At 35.7% G+C, this 17,759-nt stretch overlaps 1 protein-coding gene across 4 annotated transcripts in view; it reads right to left on the reverse strand.

Moving 5' to 3' along the window:
• LOC149807091 (KICSTOR complex protein SZT2-like) overlaps nucleotides 1–17,759 on the reverse strand; it is a 338,108-nt gene that overhangs the window by 259,492 nt on the left and 60,857 nt on the right. For all 4 annotated transcript variants that reach the window (XM_089961812.1, XM_089961821.1, XM_089961796.1 and 1 more), the window contains exons 14-16: nucleotides 16,307–16,372; nucleotides 8,320–8,523; nucleotides 7,396–7,716 (exon numbers count right to left, since the gene is read on the reverse strand). In XM_089961812.1, coding sequence (XP_089817938.1) covers nucleotides 7,396–7,716; nucleotides 8,320–8,523; nucleotides 16,307–16,372 — 591 coding nt within the window. The remainder of the gene's footprint in view (nucleotides 1–7,395; nucleotides 7,717–8,319; nucleotides 8,524–16,306; nucleotides 16,373–17,759) is intronic.

Genomic DNA, 17,759 nt, shown 5'->3' on the forward strand with positions numbered 1-17,759 from the left:
TAACCTAACACTTGGCCAAGTAAAAAAAATACATTGGACAGAACATATCATTACACTGTACAGAACATATAATCATTAAAAAAAGTCAATAAATAATACAAATTAAATATACATAACAATTTAGTTACCTCCCCATCAGCCTGTACCCCTCTTGAAATTTTGAAAATGAAAAGATCAAGAATATAAAAACCACTCTGGTGGCCTAGTGGTTAGAGCGTCTGGCTCATATGTGGGAGACTGCGGGTTTAAACCCCAGCCAAGTCATACCAAAGACATATATATAAAATAGTACTAACAGCTGCCTCACTAGGCGCTCAGCATTAAGAGGTTAGTGTTAGGACTGGTTGGCCTGGTGTCAGGATAATGTCACTCGGTGGGACTTCATGCTACATGTCTGCAGCATGATGCCCCAGTGCTAGACATCACTAAAAACTGCCACATTGCAGACATCATAGCGATATGACTGAAAAATTGTTAAAGCTATGTTAAAAATCCAAATCGCACACACAAATCACAAGAATATCAAAAATGTACAAAACATACTCATTTCATTCAGTGATTTATAATCTGGATTGTTGCCAATGCAGGCCCTAATACAGTCACTATTTTCATGTTTCAGACCTAACAAAACTTCAACATCAACATGGTGTCCATATTTGTGCGGGCAAGTCTATTTTTCAAAGAAATGGATTGATGTAGTTGATAGCGTTCCATAAGCTGCAGATAATAATATCCATTTCCATAACATTGAAATATATGGGGATATATATTCCTCCTTTGTTCTTTTAATTGTTTGGGAATATTGCAATCAGACATTGCAGACACTGGATGCACACAAGACAGTATTTACTTTACATATGAATGTTGGCCTTGCATGCAGCCCTTCAAAGAAAATGGATTATTCCAGCAACCAGAAAATGACAGTGAACACGCTCCTCATTTACAATGAAAACTTCTGTTTGGTTTGAAATGACAAAAAACAGCAATATTAGGGACCACCTGGTGATACCCATGATATAAATTATAAATCAATGAATGAAATGAGTAAGTTTTGTGCATTCTTTTTATACCCTTAATACTTTTTGTTTTCCAAATTGGAGTCATGGCGGTTTGGGCAAATACTACTCAATATGAACAAGGGTAGATGTTTTTTATATTTCTATTGAAAACCATAATAATTATTTATTCCAATTTAGAAATGCATTGGAAAAATCATTATTATTTTTTAATATAATGGACACTATAAGAGATGATATCTATAACTGGAATAATTCTATTCTTTAAAATTATTTGGGAGTTCACAGATTTTCATGGATTCTGAGACAAAAATGGCAGCCAGAAAGTAATTTCCAGCTGAAAGGGCTGTCCCACTTGGTAACAAGACCAAGAATACTTAATAGATTACATATTACACAACACCACCTTTCTTACTGAATCATTCAACATGAATGTCATTCAATATCATGATGTTTCTCACAGACTAACAGGAATGTAATGTAATCCATTCCATGGCTAGCTTTTTCAAGTTACTACTTTGTAAACATATTGCATGGCTGATTTTATCCAGGTATCTTATCTAACCTTTCTTACTACTCAAAAACAATTCTAATGAACGAAACAATGCCAGTATTGAATTACATACCTCAACAATAGCAAAGAGTGAACATATGTGCTGATTTTTATCTTTGTACAGCTAGAGTTTGGGATGAGCCTAGGCTCGAGCTCGAGGCTCGATAATTTTGGAGCATTTTCAGTTGCTCAAAGCTTGAGGTTGAAGCTCGATGAGCTTCAAGCTTATGCCTAGAAAAATTCTCCGCTTTTTTATATTATCGGACCGGAAAAACCCATGCGATAATTAATTGACTGTGGGAATGAGCGGCTTTACAGATTCACACGGCCTACGCTTCCCCATGTGTTGGTCAACCAGTGGGCGGTCATTGCCTTGCAACGGTCATCGCTGGGGGCTCCTAAGATAATAATTCCGACTATTATGATTGCGGCTGACGGGGAGAAGGGGTTTTTCAACTTCTGCAAGCGAGAGAACTAGTGAACTTCTCAAGCATTTGTCCTGACGATAAGTGGTGCCGGAGGGGCAGTAGGCGCACAACTGATGCCCGGGGGATTTCTTTTAAACTGATTTTTGAACAGTTCAAACAACATAAACGTGTTACCGCGATTTTTCATATTGTATCTGCTCTTTGTTTTTTATATTTTATTTCTAAAGCAGTAGCGATGTCAAAAAATAAGAAATCAGCTGTTTGGACTTATTTTAACAAGCGCGAAAAGGATCATTTCGCAGCTTGCAATGAATGTAAGCAGACAATTTCATGTCCACAAGGAAACACTTCAACAATGCGTCAACATCTGCTTAGCATTCATCATATTGACGTCAACAAGGATGAGTGTGAAACTGAGCCGAAGAAAATGAGAACAATGGATAACTTTGTTGTCAAAACTTCACTGGAAGAAATAGTCTCGAAACTGGCTGCAGTCGATGGATTCTCGATTCGGAAAATCACTCATTCAGAATTTATTCATCAATCGCTGTCATTAAGAGGAATGAAGCTACCTGCTGATGAAAGATCGGTGATGGCCCTTATTTGCGATTTTGAAGAAAAAGTGAAGCAACAAGTCATACAGGACATTAAGAAAGAACTCTCAGAATCAAAGAGATTTTCAATATCATTGGACGAATGGACAAGTATCGGAAATCGTCGATTTCTCAACATCAACCTTCATACGGTCTCATCAAAATGTATCAATCTTGGTCTTGTCAGAATTTACGGAAGTTGTAATGCTGAAAGAATGAACAAGCTCATTGGGGAACATCTTAATTCTTTTGGTGTCTCATTCAAACAGGATACTGTTGCCTCTACCGGTGATGGAGCAAGTGTCATGATCAAGTTCGGAGAAAAATCGCCTGCTCTGTATAAAGCCTGCCTTGATCACGGATTGCATTTGGGTGTTACAAAAACTTTTTACAGAGAAAATTGCCCAGGTCAAGGAATTTCAGTTTTTTCACGCGAAGAAACTGGACAGACTGATGATTTCCATGAAAGCGACGATGAATTGAGTGCTGAAGAAGTTGAGATACAAAGCGAATCATGGAAGGAAAATATAAACACTGTGAGAGAAATCGTTAAATTTTTCAAAGGCTCAGCCATATGATCGGATGCGTTTAAAGCTAAAAGCTCAGAAAAATTTCACAAAGAACAACTGTCCCTCGACTGCAAAACTAGATGGAATTCCATGCTAAAAATGCTAGAAATCTTTATTAAATTATACGATGTCACCAATGAAGTGCTGAGTGAAATCGGATCCGAGCATCTCTTAACTAATCTGAACACAGAATTATTGAAATCCATAGTCTTAGCATTGAAACCGGTTGAGGTTACTCTTAATGCTATGAGTGAAAAAAAGCTTCTCTGAGAACCGCTTATGTTGCTATTAGCTTCATGAGGGAAAAAATGTCTGCACAAGGAACAGAGATCAGTCGTACTCTTTTAGAAAATATTGATCATTACATCGATGGTAGAGTTAATCAACAACTTATGGATCTTATGATTTCTCTGCACCATTTGGTTAATGTTCCATCCAAAACTTCTATTGAATTAGCGACAAATTTGATGAAGCGGCTATTTCCATCAGCAAATACTGCAAATGAAGAAGCACATGATGAGAAAATAACAATTAACCATAACGAGCTCTCACTTGAAGATGAACTTAGATTTCGATTGGAAGCTTCTAGCACTCAGGGATCTCTTCAAAATGATCGATTTAAGAAATTACGCCAAGAATTTTCCTTGTCAAAAAGTAATGGTGAACTGACCGAAAATTTGAGGCAATTATCAGATGCCATCAGTACAACACTGGTCAACAGTGAAATCATTACTGACTTGAAAAGGCCCTAATCTGTAGTATTTTGGTGTGCCGAACACGAATATAACCGTAAAAAATTTGTATTGGCTCTCGTTTTGAAGATATTCATATACCTCATTTTCTATGTTTCACTGTGTAAATTTCTCCAGTAGGACTGCAGCAACATCCGGAATAATGATGTAACATTGCATAATACCATCATGCTTACATCATCCACAGTTGATTGTATCATTTTCTGATGCAATGCAATACTAATGCCATGCGGCTGCTGAAGTAAGTTGACGTCAGCAGTGTACTATACATGTGTAGGCCTATTATACTAATGCCAGGCGGCTGCTGAAGCTGACGTAAGCAGTGTACTATATAAAGCCCAATCAGATAGGTTCAGCATTTAAAATATTTTAGACGTTGTGCGAGACAGTTCAAGCTACTGTTACATAAAACTTATTATTTTATCCATTTACGTACAATAAAGAACAGTAATGCCTCGAAAGTGTGTTAATACCGCGGACAATTGTTGCTATATTTGTGGGGAAGTGACATTTGCCAACCAGAAGAAAAGTATCAATTCTCAAGTGAAGAAGGCATATCATCTTTACTTCGGATGCAAGGTTGGTGACCAAGACAAGCCTTGGGCTCCGCATATATGCTGTGCTACATGTACAACACAGCTTTCACAGTGGTTGAATTGCAAAAGGTCATCAATGCCGTTTGCAGTCCCAATGGTGTGGAGAGAGCCAAGCAACCACCTAAATGACTGTTACTTCTGCTTGGTTCCTCCTCTTTCCGGCGGAATAACGAAGCGAAAGAAGTCGAGAATAGTCTACCCAAACATTCCGTCTGCATTGAGACCAGTTCCACATGGTGAGGGACTTCCTATTCCAGAACCTCCAGCAGAATATTCTCTTGATTCATCAGACGAAGACAAAGGTGAGTCGACCTGTTCTTCTCCTGGTCCATCAGCATGCAGTGATCCAGATTTTCACTGTGGTGCATCATCAACCCCACACAGAATAACACAGGAAGAACTAAATGACCTGATTCATGATTTGGACTTATCAAAGAACAAGGCAGAATTGCTAGGATCAAGACTCCAACAATGGAATCTTCTAGAAGAAGATGTCACAATTACTGCATATCGAAAGCGCCACCAGCAATTGGAGCCTTTCTTCAGAAAGGAAAGTAATCTGATATTCTGTTCCGATACTGAGGGCCTCATGAATGCTTTAAAAATCACTCATGACCCACAAGAATGGAGACTATTTGTGGACTCTTCGAAACTGAGTCTCAAGGCTGTGCTTTTGCACAATGGAAACATTCTTCCATCTATTCCAGTAGCGTATGCTGTCCACATGAAAGAGACATACGATAACTTAAGGCAGCTACTGAATTCCATTGAGTATAACAAGTACAGCTGGCACCTCTGTGGTGATTTGAAGGTAGTTGCCCTTTTAATGGGACTGCAGCAAGGATATACAAAATACATGTGTTTCTTATGCGAGTGGGATAGCCGAGCAAGGGAAATGCACTACATGAGGAAGGAATGGACTCACAGGCAGAATGTAGCCATTGGAGAGAAGAATATCCAACACCCAGCTCTGGTTGAGGCTCAGAAAATCTTGCTACCACCCCTTCACATCAAACTAGGTTTGATGAAGAACTTCGTGAAAGCCATTGACCGGACTTTGCCAGCATTCCGATACCTGCATGAAAAATTCCCTCGACTCAGCGAAGCAAAGATTAAAGAGGGAGTTTTTGTGGGTCCTCAGATTCGAGAGCTTTTCAAAGATGACCGGTTCAACAACTTGCTGGAAGGTGACGCGAAACAAGCATGGAATGCTTTTCGCCTAGTTTCTACAAACTTCCTCGGAAATGTTAGGGCAGAAAACTATAAGGAACTAGTAGAAGACATGTTGATGAAGTATAAGAAACTTGGCTGCAATATGTCTCTAAAGATTCACTTCCTTCATTCCCATTTGGATTTCTTTCCTAGCAACTGTGGTATTGTTAGTGATGAACACGGCGAACGTTTTCATCAAGATATCGCAACAATGGAACAAAGATACCAGGGAAAATGGTCCACTACAATGCTGGCTGACTACTGCTGTACACTCCTCAGAGATGCTCCCGAACAGCTGTACAAGAGACAGGCGAAGAAATCTAAGATGTAGTCAATGACTTGATTTTTTATAGGTAGGCTATTACAGTTGACCTTTTACTATTGGAATGCATTTCGTTATGTAAACATTAATTTCTTGCAGATTACAAAAAAACTAGAGCCAATTTTGCAATTTGACTGTCATATTCGTGTTCAGCACATAAAAATTGATAAGAATTGACTAATTTTATTTCAGTAACATGACTTTTGTAAAAATTTGTTGTCCAGTGCAATCAAACCGACTTCAATTGATTCAGAAAGAGCATTTTCAGCTGCTACTAATTTCTGTACAAAATTGCGATCAAAGTTATCGGATAAATCACTGCATGCTCTTGTCTTTTTGAAATACTATTATATTAACAAGAATGATGTTTAAATAAATTATAAAGAAAATTATTTTTCATACTACTCAAGCTCAAAAGCTCGAAAAAATTATCAAGCTTGAGCTCGAGCTCACACGAGCTTCAAATCCCCGAGCTTTCCTATACTCTATGTACAGCAGTGACAAGAAATCGAGGAACAATGCAAAACTAGTTCAAGTAATCATCTTTATTTTTCTCTTACAACTATTTAAAAGTAGAACAAGTACAAATTTTTGCCCAAACCTGTTTAAGGTACAAATTAAATGCTTGTATACCCAATAAAGACATTAAAAAAACCTGAATGAAACTTCAATGAGTCATCAAAACCAATGAACTCCAAAGACTTTTTTTGTTAAGTCATATATTTGGAAAGCCTTGTTCTAACAATCTTTAAGGCGCATAGGTCAACAAATTATCCCTCACTTGAGTAAAAACATGCATGTATACAATGGGACTTAAAACTAAAGGTATCTTTGCCTGCAACTCTTTCTTTAAGAAATGGGCCCTTTGTCCCTTACCCATCTTCACCTCTACCATTTCTGCCCAGGGACAAATGTGCACAGATGTATACAATGGTACAAGAAAAAACTTTTGTATTTTAAAAAAATGTGCCAATTGTTTGCAAAGTCTGCAGGAGAACAACTGACCTAATTAAGGCCCTCCCAGCATAACAGTCTGCCATATAATGCCCCCACCTGTCAGTTGAAACACAGCTTAGCCTAATTCTTGCTGCTGATGCTAACAGTCTATCTGGCCCTGACAAGGTTCAAAACTTAGCTGTATGGTATTTGACAGGGTTTGAAACCCAGACATATGGTACCTGAGCAAGTGCAAGTGCATAAGCCTCTACACCCTTGTCACCTATTGGCCGATTCTGCAGAACACTATAAAAGAACAGTAACTTATCTGAGTAATGGATTTCAAGTCCTGGTTTAGCCATGTATAAATCTAAAATGTAACTTACAAACAGAAACAATTATTGCCCAAAAGACTAACCGTATAAGAATGTTTTCTACTGGTTTGGAGAGAAGAACACAGCAGTGGATTTCTGACCAATCTCTGGATAAAGGTGGTTTCCTGACCATCTCTTTTCCATCCAGCTTTCGTACGACAGATCCAGATGAAGTCTTGGTCACCTTCTGTGTGCCTCTCTTTGGAAACTTCAGATCTGTTAGTTTCTTTCTCAGGCTGCATATCACCTGATGCCTTTCATAGCCAGGTGTGCCACCCAAAAATGCCAGTCTCAGCACCAAGCAGGGGACATTGGAAGTTATCCTCAACAAAACAAAGTAGTCAGGAGTCTCATTCTTTGGATTCCTGAAATAATGCATATGAACTAGCATCCACTCTTTCATCAACAGCCAATCCCAATATATATTGTTTGTTCATCAAGCAATACATACATGCAGTTCTTTCAAAACTGTTTTGAAAATCTGGATTTAAAAACTGCATAAAGCCTAATGTTTTATGATTCTTATTTCACACAAATCTTATATTAAGAAAAATTTAGCTTAATTTTTATCATTTGTCTAATTCCAGGTAAATCTTCAACAGATCAGCACTAAGCATAAATAAGCAATTCACTTTCATGTTTATATATTTATGCCATGAATAAATTAATCATTCAATAAACATACTAATTTCAAGTTGATATTTATCACAGACGGAATTTAAAAAAACGGACCAGCTATGATGAATATATCTGCAAAGAAAAATAATGTGTTCACACAGTAAGAGTAGAATAGCATGGTGCAAAAAGTAGCCATGTTCCATTATTCAGATTTCAGTTCATTACACATATTCCAGTTATAGCCTCATATTTAAAAGTTAAAAGTGAAATTTGGGAAAATCCTTACAGAAATCCAACAAAAACAACACAAGATTATTGGTGCAAAACAAAACAGCTAAAAAGAGACTTACTTATACAGAAGTTTGATGTAGGACTGGTTTTCCAGCAGAACAAATGTGCTCCAGTCTCTCAAGATGTTGTCTAGGGACATGAAAGCCTGTCTACACTGAACATGGCCAAATCTCCCACTGGCATTGGGAATATTAAGATACTTGGATAAGGGCATGTCGTGTTCCAGTATCACACCAATCCTGTGAGTGTGCATCCATTTTTGCCTGCATCAGAAATGAGGATTGCATGTGACATTATATATTGTCTTCATACATGACAGCCTATCTACACTATACATGGCCAGATCTCCTGCTGGTGTTTGGGAATACGAAGATACCTTGACAAGGACATTTCATGCTCCAGCATTACACCAATTCTGTAAGTATGCATTCTTTTTAGCCTGCATATGATGTTTTAACATGGAACCCAAGTACCATGAAATCTAAGGAAATTACAAAATGTTTTTGAGATAATGTGATCAAAGGATTGGATAATAAGAAAAAGTTCAATATGTAGTGTGATAGGACAAGACGAATTTATTAAACTGAACGGGCAAATCCCATTATCCAATTCACATTCACAGCATCAATAGTTGGAAAAGGATTCTCTGTCTCTCTTTCTCTCTCTCTCTCTCTCTCTATATATATATATATAGAGAGAGAGAGAGAGAGAGAGAGAGACTCACAAAGACAGACAGATATACAGAAAAAGACACAGTGAGAGTTAGAAGTGAAATTAAATTTCACAATCTGTGATTTATTTTAGCTTTTTTTTCAGGGTTTAAAAAACAATGAGGTTCAAGACATAAAACAGTTACAAGATTTTCTCCATGATGTCATTGACTTTGAATACCATAAACCAAATTGAAACCCTCATAAATAACTTCATATGGGGAGACAAAAAAATACATCAACTTGCCAAACACACTCTTTAAAAACAAGGAAATAAAGGGGGCCTAAACACCTCTGACCTTACGGTTAAACAAATAAACCACATAGCTCGCCTTCAAAACCTAGAACAGCACCAAACACACATATGGCAAGTCATATACTTATACTGGTTCGGATTTCTCTTGAAAAACAACCCGGAAATATATAGAAACAATAAAATTACTAAAGTACTAAGTCCACCTAAAACTATCTACAGAATAACTAATACACTAAAACTTTATAGGGAAGACAAAGAAATATGGAAACATACAAAAAAAGAAAATATATATATCAGTACCTATTTGAAATAAGACAAAAACATGTTAAATAAACAATCCTACTATTAAATGGGATCCCATATGGAAACAATGGGCAAAATTAAAAGAGACAAAAAAGCAAGCAAGACTATTATTATATCTACATGACACATGGTGGACAGGGGAAAATGCCTTCAAAAGGAAACTCCTGCAGAGCATCCCCCCTGCCCCCGTCCAATATGTAAAAATGGTCCAGATACAAAAAAAACATAATTTTACAATGCAAAAAGAATGAAACACATAGAAATAAAATTAAAAATGAAATTCAAAATATGATAGAATATTACAATGAAAATCAGCTTCTATACACTAGGGACATTATTAAATCCAAATTGTATAAAAAAAATAACTGACTACATATACAACACTATGGATATGAGAAGAAGAAACATACGGCTAACAGAATTAACAGTGACCAAAGTCTGAACTCTGCCTCCCCACTCCTATGCTCCTTCCCCCCCACTCCTACCAACACAGAAAATACATCCACGCTCTCATGCCTGTCTAAAGGATCAGATCACAAGCACAAGCAGCTGGGAGCTAAATGGTTTCTCCGAGGCACACTGTTTAGTCGATAACATCCCTCCACCATATCTCCCCCTACTATACACTAAATCAGCACCATTTACCTGACTACAAACTCCCCCCCCCCCACCAGCTATAAACCATAAAAGGGGCATTAGGTCTGTATAAAGCTACATTTATAGCTACCTGAATAGGAATGCAGATGTAAACCAAAAAATGTATAGAATAAAGCTATAAGCACTCAATCAAGAGTAATGCTATACAGCAAACATGCACCATGAACGCATCCTACTTATCTGACGTTACCTGCCCAAACAATCAGCAATGTATACATGGAAAACAGAAGGGGGAAGCTCAAATACAAAAAGGCCATCCTTACATGAGCCATCTCAAGAGAATCGTAAAATTTGAGCCTCCCACAACTGTAGTAAATCACCCAACAAATCCCAAACTTAACCTCTTCAACAACTATTCAATACTAAATCCAAACTCATAGGAAAAAGAAAAAAGAAAAAAAAAACATGCCTCTTCCAAAATACAATTCAAAACAACACCGGAATAACAAAATAAAATATAAACAGAAATGCATACAAGCACAGATAATACAGACCACAACAAGTAGACATATTATTATTTTCTCTTTTCAGATTAAATCCTTATATATTCCAAAATCTTATTCTAGGAATAGATAGGGCATCCAGACCAATACATGATTCAGCCAAGACAGTGCCAGTCCTCACAATAACACAAACAAAAACAACAAAACATACACATAAACTACAATCATAGGACAAAATGACTCTGGCAAAGTCACTACACGTTCTTAACAACCAATGGAAAAAGGGACGGAAACCCACCCATGGTACAAAATGTTCCAAGGGGTGGGAAGTCCAGACCAAAGCTCCAAGTCAAGGGAAAATGGAAAGCAGGCCCAAGGCCAACCCGGGCCAAGGGAAGAGAGTATGTAACATTCCTAAAACTTATGTGATTGAGAAACTAACACAATATGAAGAGCAAAACAAAAAGCAACCCTGCAAAATTCATATACTATTTATGTTATTATTTATCTAAAACAAATAAACACTAAATACTGTATGGGTGGACAGGGAAACACATACAAGACACACATATTTAGAAAAACAGGGTGTCACTTCTAAGTCCTAAATAGCAAGACATGCTATGAAAGGGCTAAGGGGTGTCAACAAAACTAAAGCTGATGATCAGACCTATTAAAATTACAAAGGGAAGAGAGAGAGGAAAGATTTAAAAAAACTGGAGGTCCATCTCCTTTCTTAATATAGACTATAAACATCTAAGTAGAATTTTAGCAAATAGGGTTAAGATGGTAATGGACAAAATAATAAATACTAACCAAACATGTGCTGCAAAAGGATGTGACGTACAAAATAATATACTAAACATAAGAACAGTAATTGATTTCATACAGGAAACAGGTCAGAAAGGTGCCATGGAACTTTTTGACCAAGAAAAACCTTTTGACAGATTGGAACATAACTATATATAGAAAGTTCTAGAAAAATTTGGATTTGGGAACTATTTTCAAAGATGGACCGAAATCTTTTGTAATAAAATAACTTCAAGAGTACAGGTGAATGGAACAGTCATGGAAAAATTTTAAATACAGAGATCAGTGAGGCAAGGATGCCCAGTATCAATGCTATTATATGTGATCAAAATAAGAAAGAACAGAAATAAAAGGGACACAAATCCCCAATTTAAAAGAAGAATTCAAGATGCTCCAACATGCAGACAATTGTACAAATTTCATAAGGGATCCAAAATCCTTTAATTACCTAGAAAAAAGAATTTGAACCATTCGGGAAAGCTTCCCGGTCAAAAATCAATCATGACAAAACCGAGATATTAAAAACAGGAAACTGGTGGGGGAATCACCCTGGATCCCCCCACCTAATAAAAGATCATACAAAGGAACAAGGATTTTTTTGTGGAAAGGAAGACGAATTAAAAAACTAAAGAAACATGAAAAAGAAAACAGAAGAAAACACCAATATCTGGGCACTGATGCCACTATGCATAATGGGGTGGGCATAAGTGGCCAAAACATATCTGCATTCAAATATAAATTATACATTAAAATCAACAGGCATAGAAAACAAAAAGCTAAATAAATCAGACAACGAAATATTAAACTATATATGGGGTTACAAGACATATTATGTCATAAAAGAAACTTTATAGAGGGTAAAAAAGAGAGGAGTACTAGCACTACCAAACCCAATACTATTAAAATGTACAAATATATTAAACAGAATAAAAATGTTAATTTTTGAGTCCAAGATACCATGGAAAGCCCTTTATATATATATATTGGTTTGGCTTCACCATCAGGAATAGGGCAGATATATATAAGAATAATTTATTATTAAAAAAATGGAAGTTCCGAGGAAATTTTGAAATATTAAAGAACTACTGGTTAAATATAGGGATAAAAGGGAACTGTGGCTAAAAGATAAATATCAAACTTATGAATGGATAAGAAAAGATATTACAAAAAATATATGCAGTAGAATCGAACAAGAGAACTGGGGTATAAATTGGGATAGGGCATGGAGGTACTGGTCCAGCATCAGATCCCAAAAGATACAAAGTTTAATGTTTAAGTAAAAGTGTAATTCATGGTTGACAGGGGAGGTAGCTCTAGAAAAGGCACATGATAAAAACAATACCAAAATGCCCAATGTGTAAAATGGCAAATTTTACAAAATATCATGCTCTATCACAATGTGAACAAAGAAAAAAAATGAAAGAATAAGAATAATTATAGAAATATGTAAAAGGGAGAAGTACAGAAGGAACAACTTACTTTTATTAGATCGTGACTTTGACAAAAAATTAGTAATGAAAATTACTCACTATATCATTAAAATAATGATGGCCTGTTTTCAGGTTATTAAGATTAAAAAGTAACCTGCCAGAACAGGACATCATAATACAGGGGGGCTTCAGTTTACAGCCCAAGTCTCACCTTATCTTTCACCTCATGGAAATAAATGGGCAAATTAACTTTAACCAACTCAGTACAAGATGATTGGATTCTTTGTACCTCAAACCCTCATATAACTAAAAATAAGTTTAACTAACATTACATATAAGAAGGGGAAACCCACCTGTTAACTAATAAACTAACAAACCTTTTAAAAAAAATTCTCTCTAAGAAATATAGAGGGACACAGGGGAGCTGCATACTGGAAGATGTTGCAGGGCTCAGTCACATGGTGCTATGTGAAGTTAAAAGGCCTATAAAAGAGTCTCAGAAAAACCCAGATGCAGGATATGGACAAACAGAACACAAAAACGGGGTTATAAGACTAACCCCAGTTAATAAAGGGTTCCCCAAACTAACCTTTTGAGTTATTATTAACATCAAAATCACATTTTTTAATTTTATTTTATTTTCGGCCCTTTCTGGCCATTTTTTCTTGTTTTAGGAATAAACATCTACATTAAATATAAAAAATAAGAATAAAAAATAAGATCCTAAAAAAAGCCAATTATTCCCACTGGGATTCAGATGTATGCCATCTGGAGAAAGGTAAGAATACCTGAATCAAGTATGGGGACAAAAGATGACGCTGAAATGAAAACGGAAAATATCAACTAAGATTAGATTGACATGGCTTATGACTCGTAGATATCTTCTACGAGACATGTTTTATGTAGCTGAGTGTGGGGAAGAAAACTTCTGACCAGCACGAGGTGCACACCTAAACAGAGCAGACGTTCATAAAGGCGACATATAGATGAAATGACTATAGTGGGAAGGTGTGAACTGAGGTCCTTTTCACCTATTTGGAGGAAGATGGCACCAGGGACACCCTCCCAATGGAAACTACCCTGCATAATGCTAGGGATGGTTGCTCCAGACAAGCCACAGAATTCTACATTTAAATTTTCTTTTTTTTAAGCCTTTAGAATGACTAACTATGTGTACTACATCCACCACACTGGTATCTTCCAGTTTAGATTACATGCCTGACTCACTCAATTCAAAACGAAATTTCAAGCAAGGCGAATCAGTTAAAATTTTCAAAAGTATCTATAAAAAACGTACAACTGTTGCTCTTTCATAAATGTTGACAACACTATGCCATTATGGGTCAATCAAATGAATGATGGAATAATATGACTGCATGTCTTTAACTTGCATAATTCATGTACTTTCTTGGCTGCCTAACAAAAAACCATGGGCAAATTTAGCATTTTTTGTAGGTTTAGGGTAGAGCCATTCATCATTTTTCCAATTTTTGGGTTTGTTTTTAATTTAGGTTTCCTTCTATTTTTAATGTTTTCTTAACTTTTTAAAATCAAAACGAAATTTTGGGGTTTTTTTTTGAGGTTTTGAGGTCCACTGCAGAGCAGAGAGAGAGAGAGAGAGAGAGAGAGAAGAGGAACATGAGAAAAAGTATCAGAGTGTCACAACAGTTCTCTGTGAATAATAAAGCCATTGTATTAGTAACTGTTCGGAGGTTGATAAAAAAGTGTTTTCATTATTCAGTGCTTATATCAACAGTGATCATGTATTCTGACTTAGTATACCAATGTGATCCCACCACCCTTGAAGACCTATGGCCTACTTAACAAGCTAGCAATGCCAGTTAAAATAAGCAGAATAGAAGGAAACCTAAATTAAAAACAAACCCAAAAATTGGAAAAATGATGAATGGCTCTACCCTAAACCTACAAAAAATGCTAAATTTGCCCATGGTTTTTTGTTAGGCAGCCAAGAAAGTACATGAATTATGCAAGTTAAAGACATGCAGTCATATTATTCCATCATTCATTTGATTGACCCATAATGGCATAGTGTTGTCAACATTTATGAAAGAGCAACAGTTGTACGTTTTTTATAGATACTTTTGAAAATTTTAACTGATTCGCCTTGCTTGAAATTTCGTTTTGAATTGAGTGAGTCAGGCATGTAATCTAAACTGGAAGATACCAGTGTGGTGGATGTAGTACACATAGTTAGTCATTCTAAAGGCTTAAAAAAAAGAAAATTTAAATGTAGAATTCTGTGGCTTGTCTGGAGCAACCATCCCTAGCATTATGCAGGGTAGTTTCCATTGGGAGGGTGTCCCTGGTGCCATCTTCCTCCAAATAGGAAAGGAACAAATGATTATGTATTTTAAAATGTTTCATTGGACCTAAAATAATGCTTCATTTTGTGAAAATATATTAATGGCAAATCCCACATTTGTGATACAAAATATGTGCCAAATTGAGGTCTAACTATCAAAATTAAAATTTAAACTAATAAATCTTAAATGTGGACAAAATTGAAATCAGAATGTTTCAGTTGAGAACAGGTTAAGAATCAGAGCCTAATCATTAATGAACAAACATATGAAGTTTCAATGAAGCTAAGCTCAGAACATTTGTCAGAATATTTCACAATACAAAAGCAGCACATCTGTCCATGCAAGCACACATAGTGCATGTCAAGTAGGAGGTGAATATCCCAAGCAGCCTTTTTAACGGCCAAGTTTACCAAATCCTTGTGGTATACTCAAAAGCTAAAAAATAATAAAAAAACAGTCTATTGGAATACGTTTATGGAGGGTTATACTTACCATAACACAGATTACTAATGAAGGGATGAAAATGAAGAAGCACCATTTCACTAGCAAGTGCATAAAAACCTTTAAAATCAACAAAAAAGGAATATGAATAAAGGTGCAATGCACAAAGACTGAGGAGAATCTGTCAAACAAAACACAAAAGTGTGTATGATTGACAACAATGATGACAAAAGTCACTTAAATGACAAATATCACAGATTCCCCCAGACACACATGATAGCCACGTGAAGTTCAAGAAATATAAGGACAAGATTCCAAATAACATAAGTAACAAAGACATCAGATGGAGATTGTGTTGTTTTTGTTCTACAACCTCCAATTACTAAATGGAAGAGTGAATTCGCCTTGGATTGGGTATTAGTAATAGAAGAAGAGACAGCAATGCAATAACAGCAGTTAATGTATTAATGCTGTTAAATGATGTGTTTTTAATTCAAGAACGTCCCCATCCACTAATTCAAATTAAAGCAAAATATGTGGATTTAAAAATCAATTATGCAGAATATAAAACTAAATATTGAAATCAATTTCAATAGATTATAAACTAGGCTTATAATTGCAGTAGCATCCATGACTTGCTGTTTAAAGTTGTCTCAAGAAAAATACTAAACTTACCAAACTTTGATATCCAGGTTGACAACTGGCTTCCAAAATGAAGCAAACTGATTCAGGGCAGAATCTCTGTGAAACAAGAGGTACAAATTGTGTATGGGTGTATATGATATATATATATATATATATATATATATATATATATATATATATATATATATATATATATATATATATGCAATTACTTTACCAAACCTACAAATGCTACAGTTGCATACATTAGCAATTGCTTTACTGTACCATACAAATGCTACAGGGTTTATACCTAAGGAAAATTTGGCCATAACAGTATTCTATAAAGGACATACCATATCAAGCCTAATTAACATCAATTTCTTATCCAGTCTGTAGTCATCATGTACAAACAAAAATTTAAGACATAAGGACCCTCATCATGCACTTAAAAAACAATGATATAAGAACCCTCATATGACTACCCCATGTAACTCAGCCTAATTGCATCACACACAATCAGAACTAAAACCTTAACTAATAAAAAAAATGTTTATCCAGTAATACATAATTGTATGGAGCACCTGGCCTAGGCAAACTCCTTTATGATAACAGTATTTGATGTCTTTCTAAAGAACACTTAGCCCCAAACAAATTCCTTGCTGTAACAGTATTTGATGTCTTGCTATAAAACACTTAGCGCCAACAAATTACTTGCTGATAACAGTGTTTGGTGTAACAGGAGTCTGAATTTGCAGTGTAGAGTCACTTTGCATAGAATTTATAATTAAATTATGGCAGACTGACACCTTCAGTGTAATGATAATCAGGTTGCCAAAGGAAAAAATGATTAACTGGGGAAAAAAACAGGATTAGTGTTTCCAACCATATATTACAGAAACTTCATAAGGAATTGACATTTCTACTGTCTTATGCTATTTAATTAATGTGAAAAACATAAGCTACAGTCTACCATGAATAACTCACTAAATATCAACTTTTGCTCTCTTTGAAGGAAGCACAGCCATCATGAATCCACAGGACAGCATGGCATTTTTTTTTAAATTAGGATTTTAGATTTTTTACAAATCTGAAATTTGGAATTCTCAAACTTTTAAACAAAAATTCAGGATGATCCCAAGTAAACTAGGACAAACAGTAGGTCTGAAAATACATATTAACCCAAAATTATTTAGGTAAGTTAGTAAAAATATTTTTTTTAAATTATCATGATATGAATGCTGGAAGACATGTACAAATTTCACTGCCATTTTTTTCCAGACTAAAAATACAATTAAATTAATTATTTCAACGGAAACATTTTCTATTTTGATATGATGATTTCTTCCCAGCCATGTTAAAATTTCTTCACCTGGTTTTGTAACAAGTTCTGAAAGTGGTCATATTTATCAATGAAAAGGTTCAGCCCACTTTTATTAATCCAATGCAAAAAAATGTAAGTGAAACTTGTGGATAATCTGACACAAATTTGAGTGTCTCTAGT

Source organism: Sinohyriopsis cumingii, chromosome 1 (genome assembly GCF_028554795.1).
Source record: "Sinohyriopsis cumingii isolate HCF-2022 chromosome 1, ASM2855479v2, whole genome shotgun sequence".
NCBI lineage: Eukaryota > Metazoa > Mollusca > Bivalvia > Unionida > Unionidae > Sinohyriopsis > Sinohyriopsis cumingii.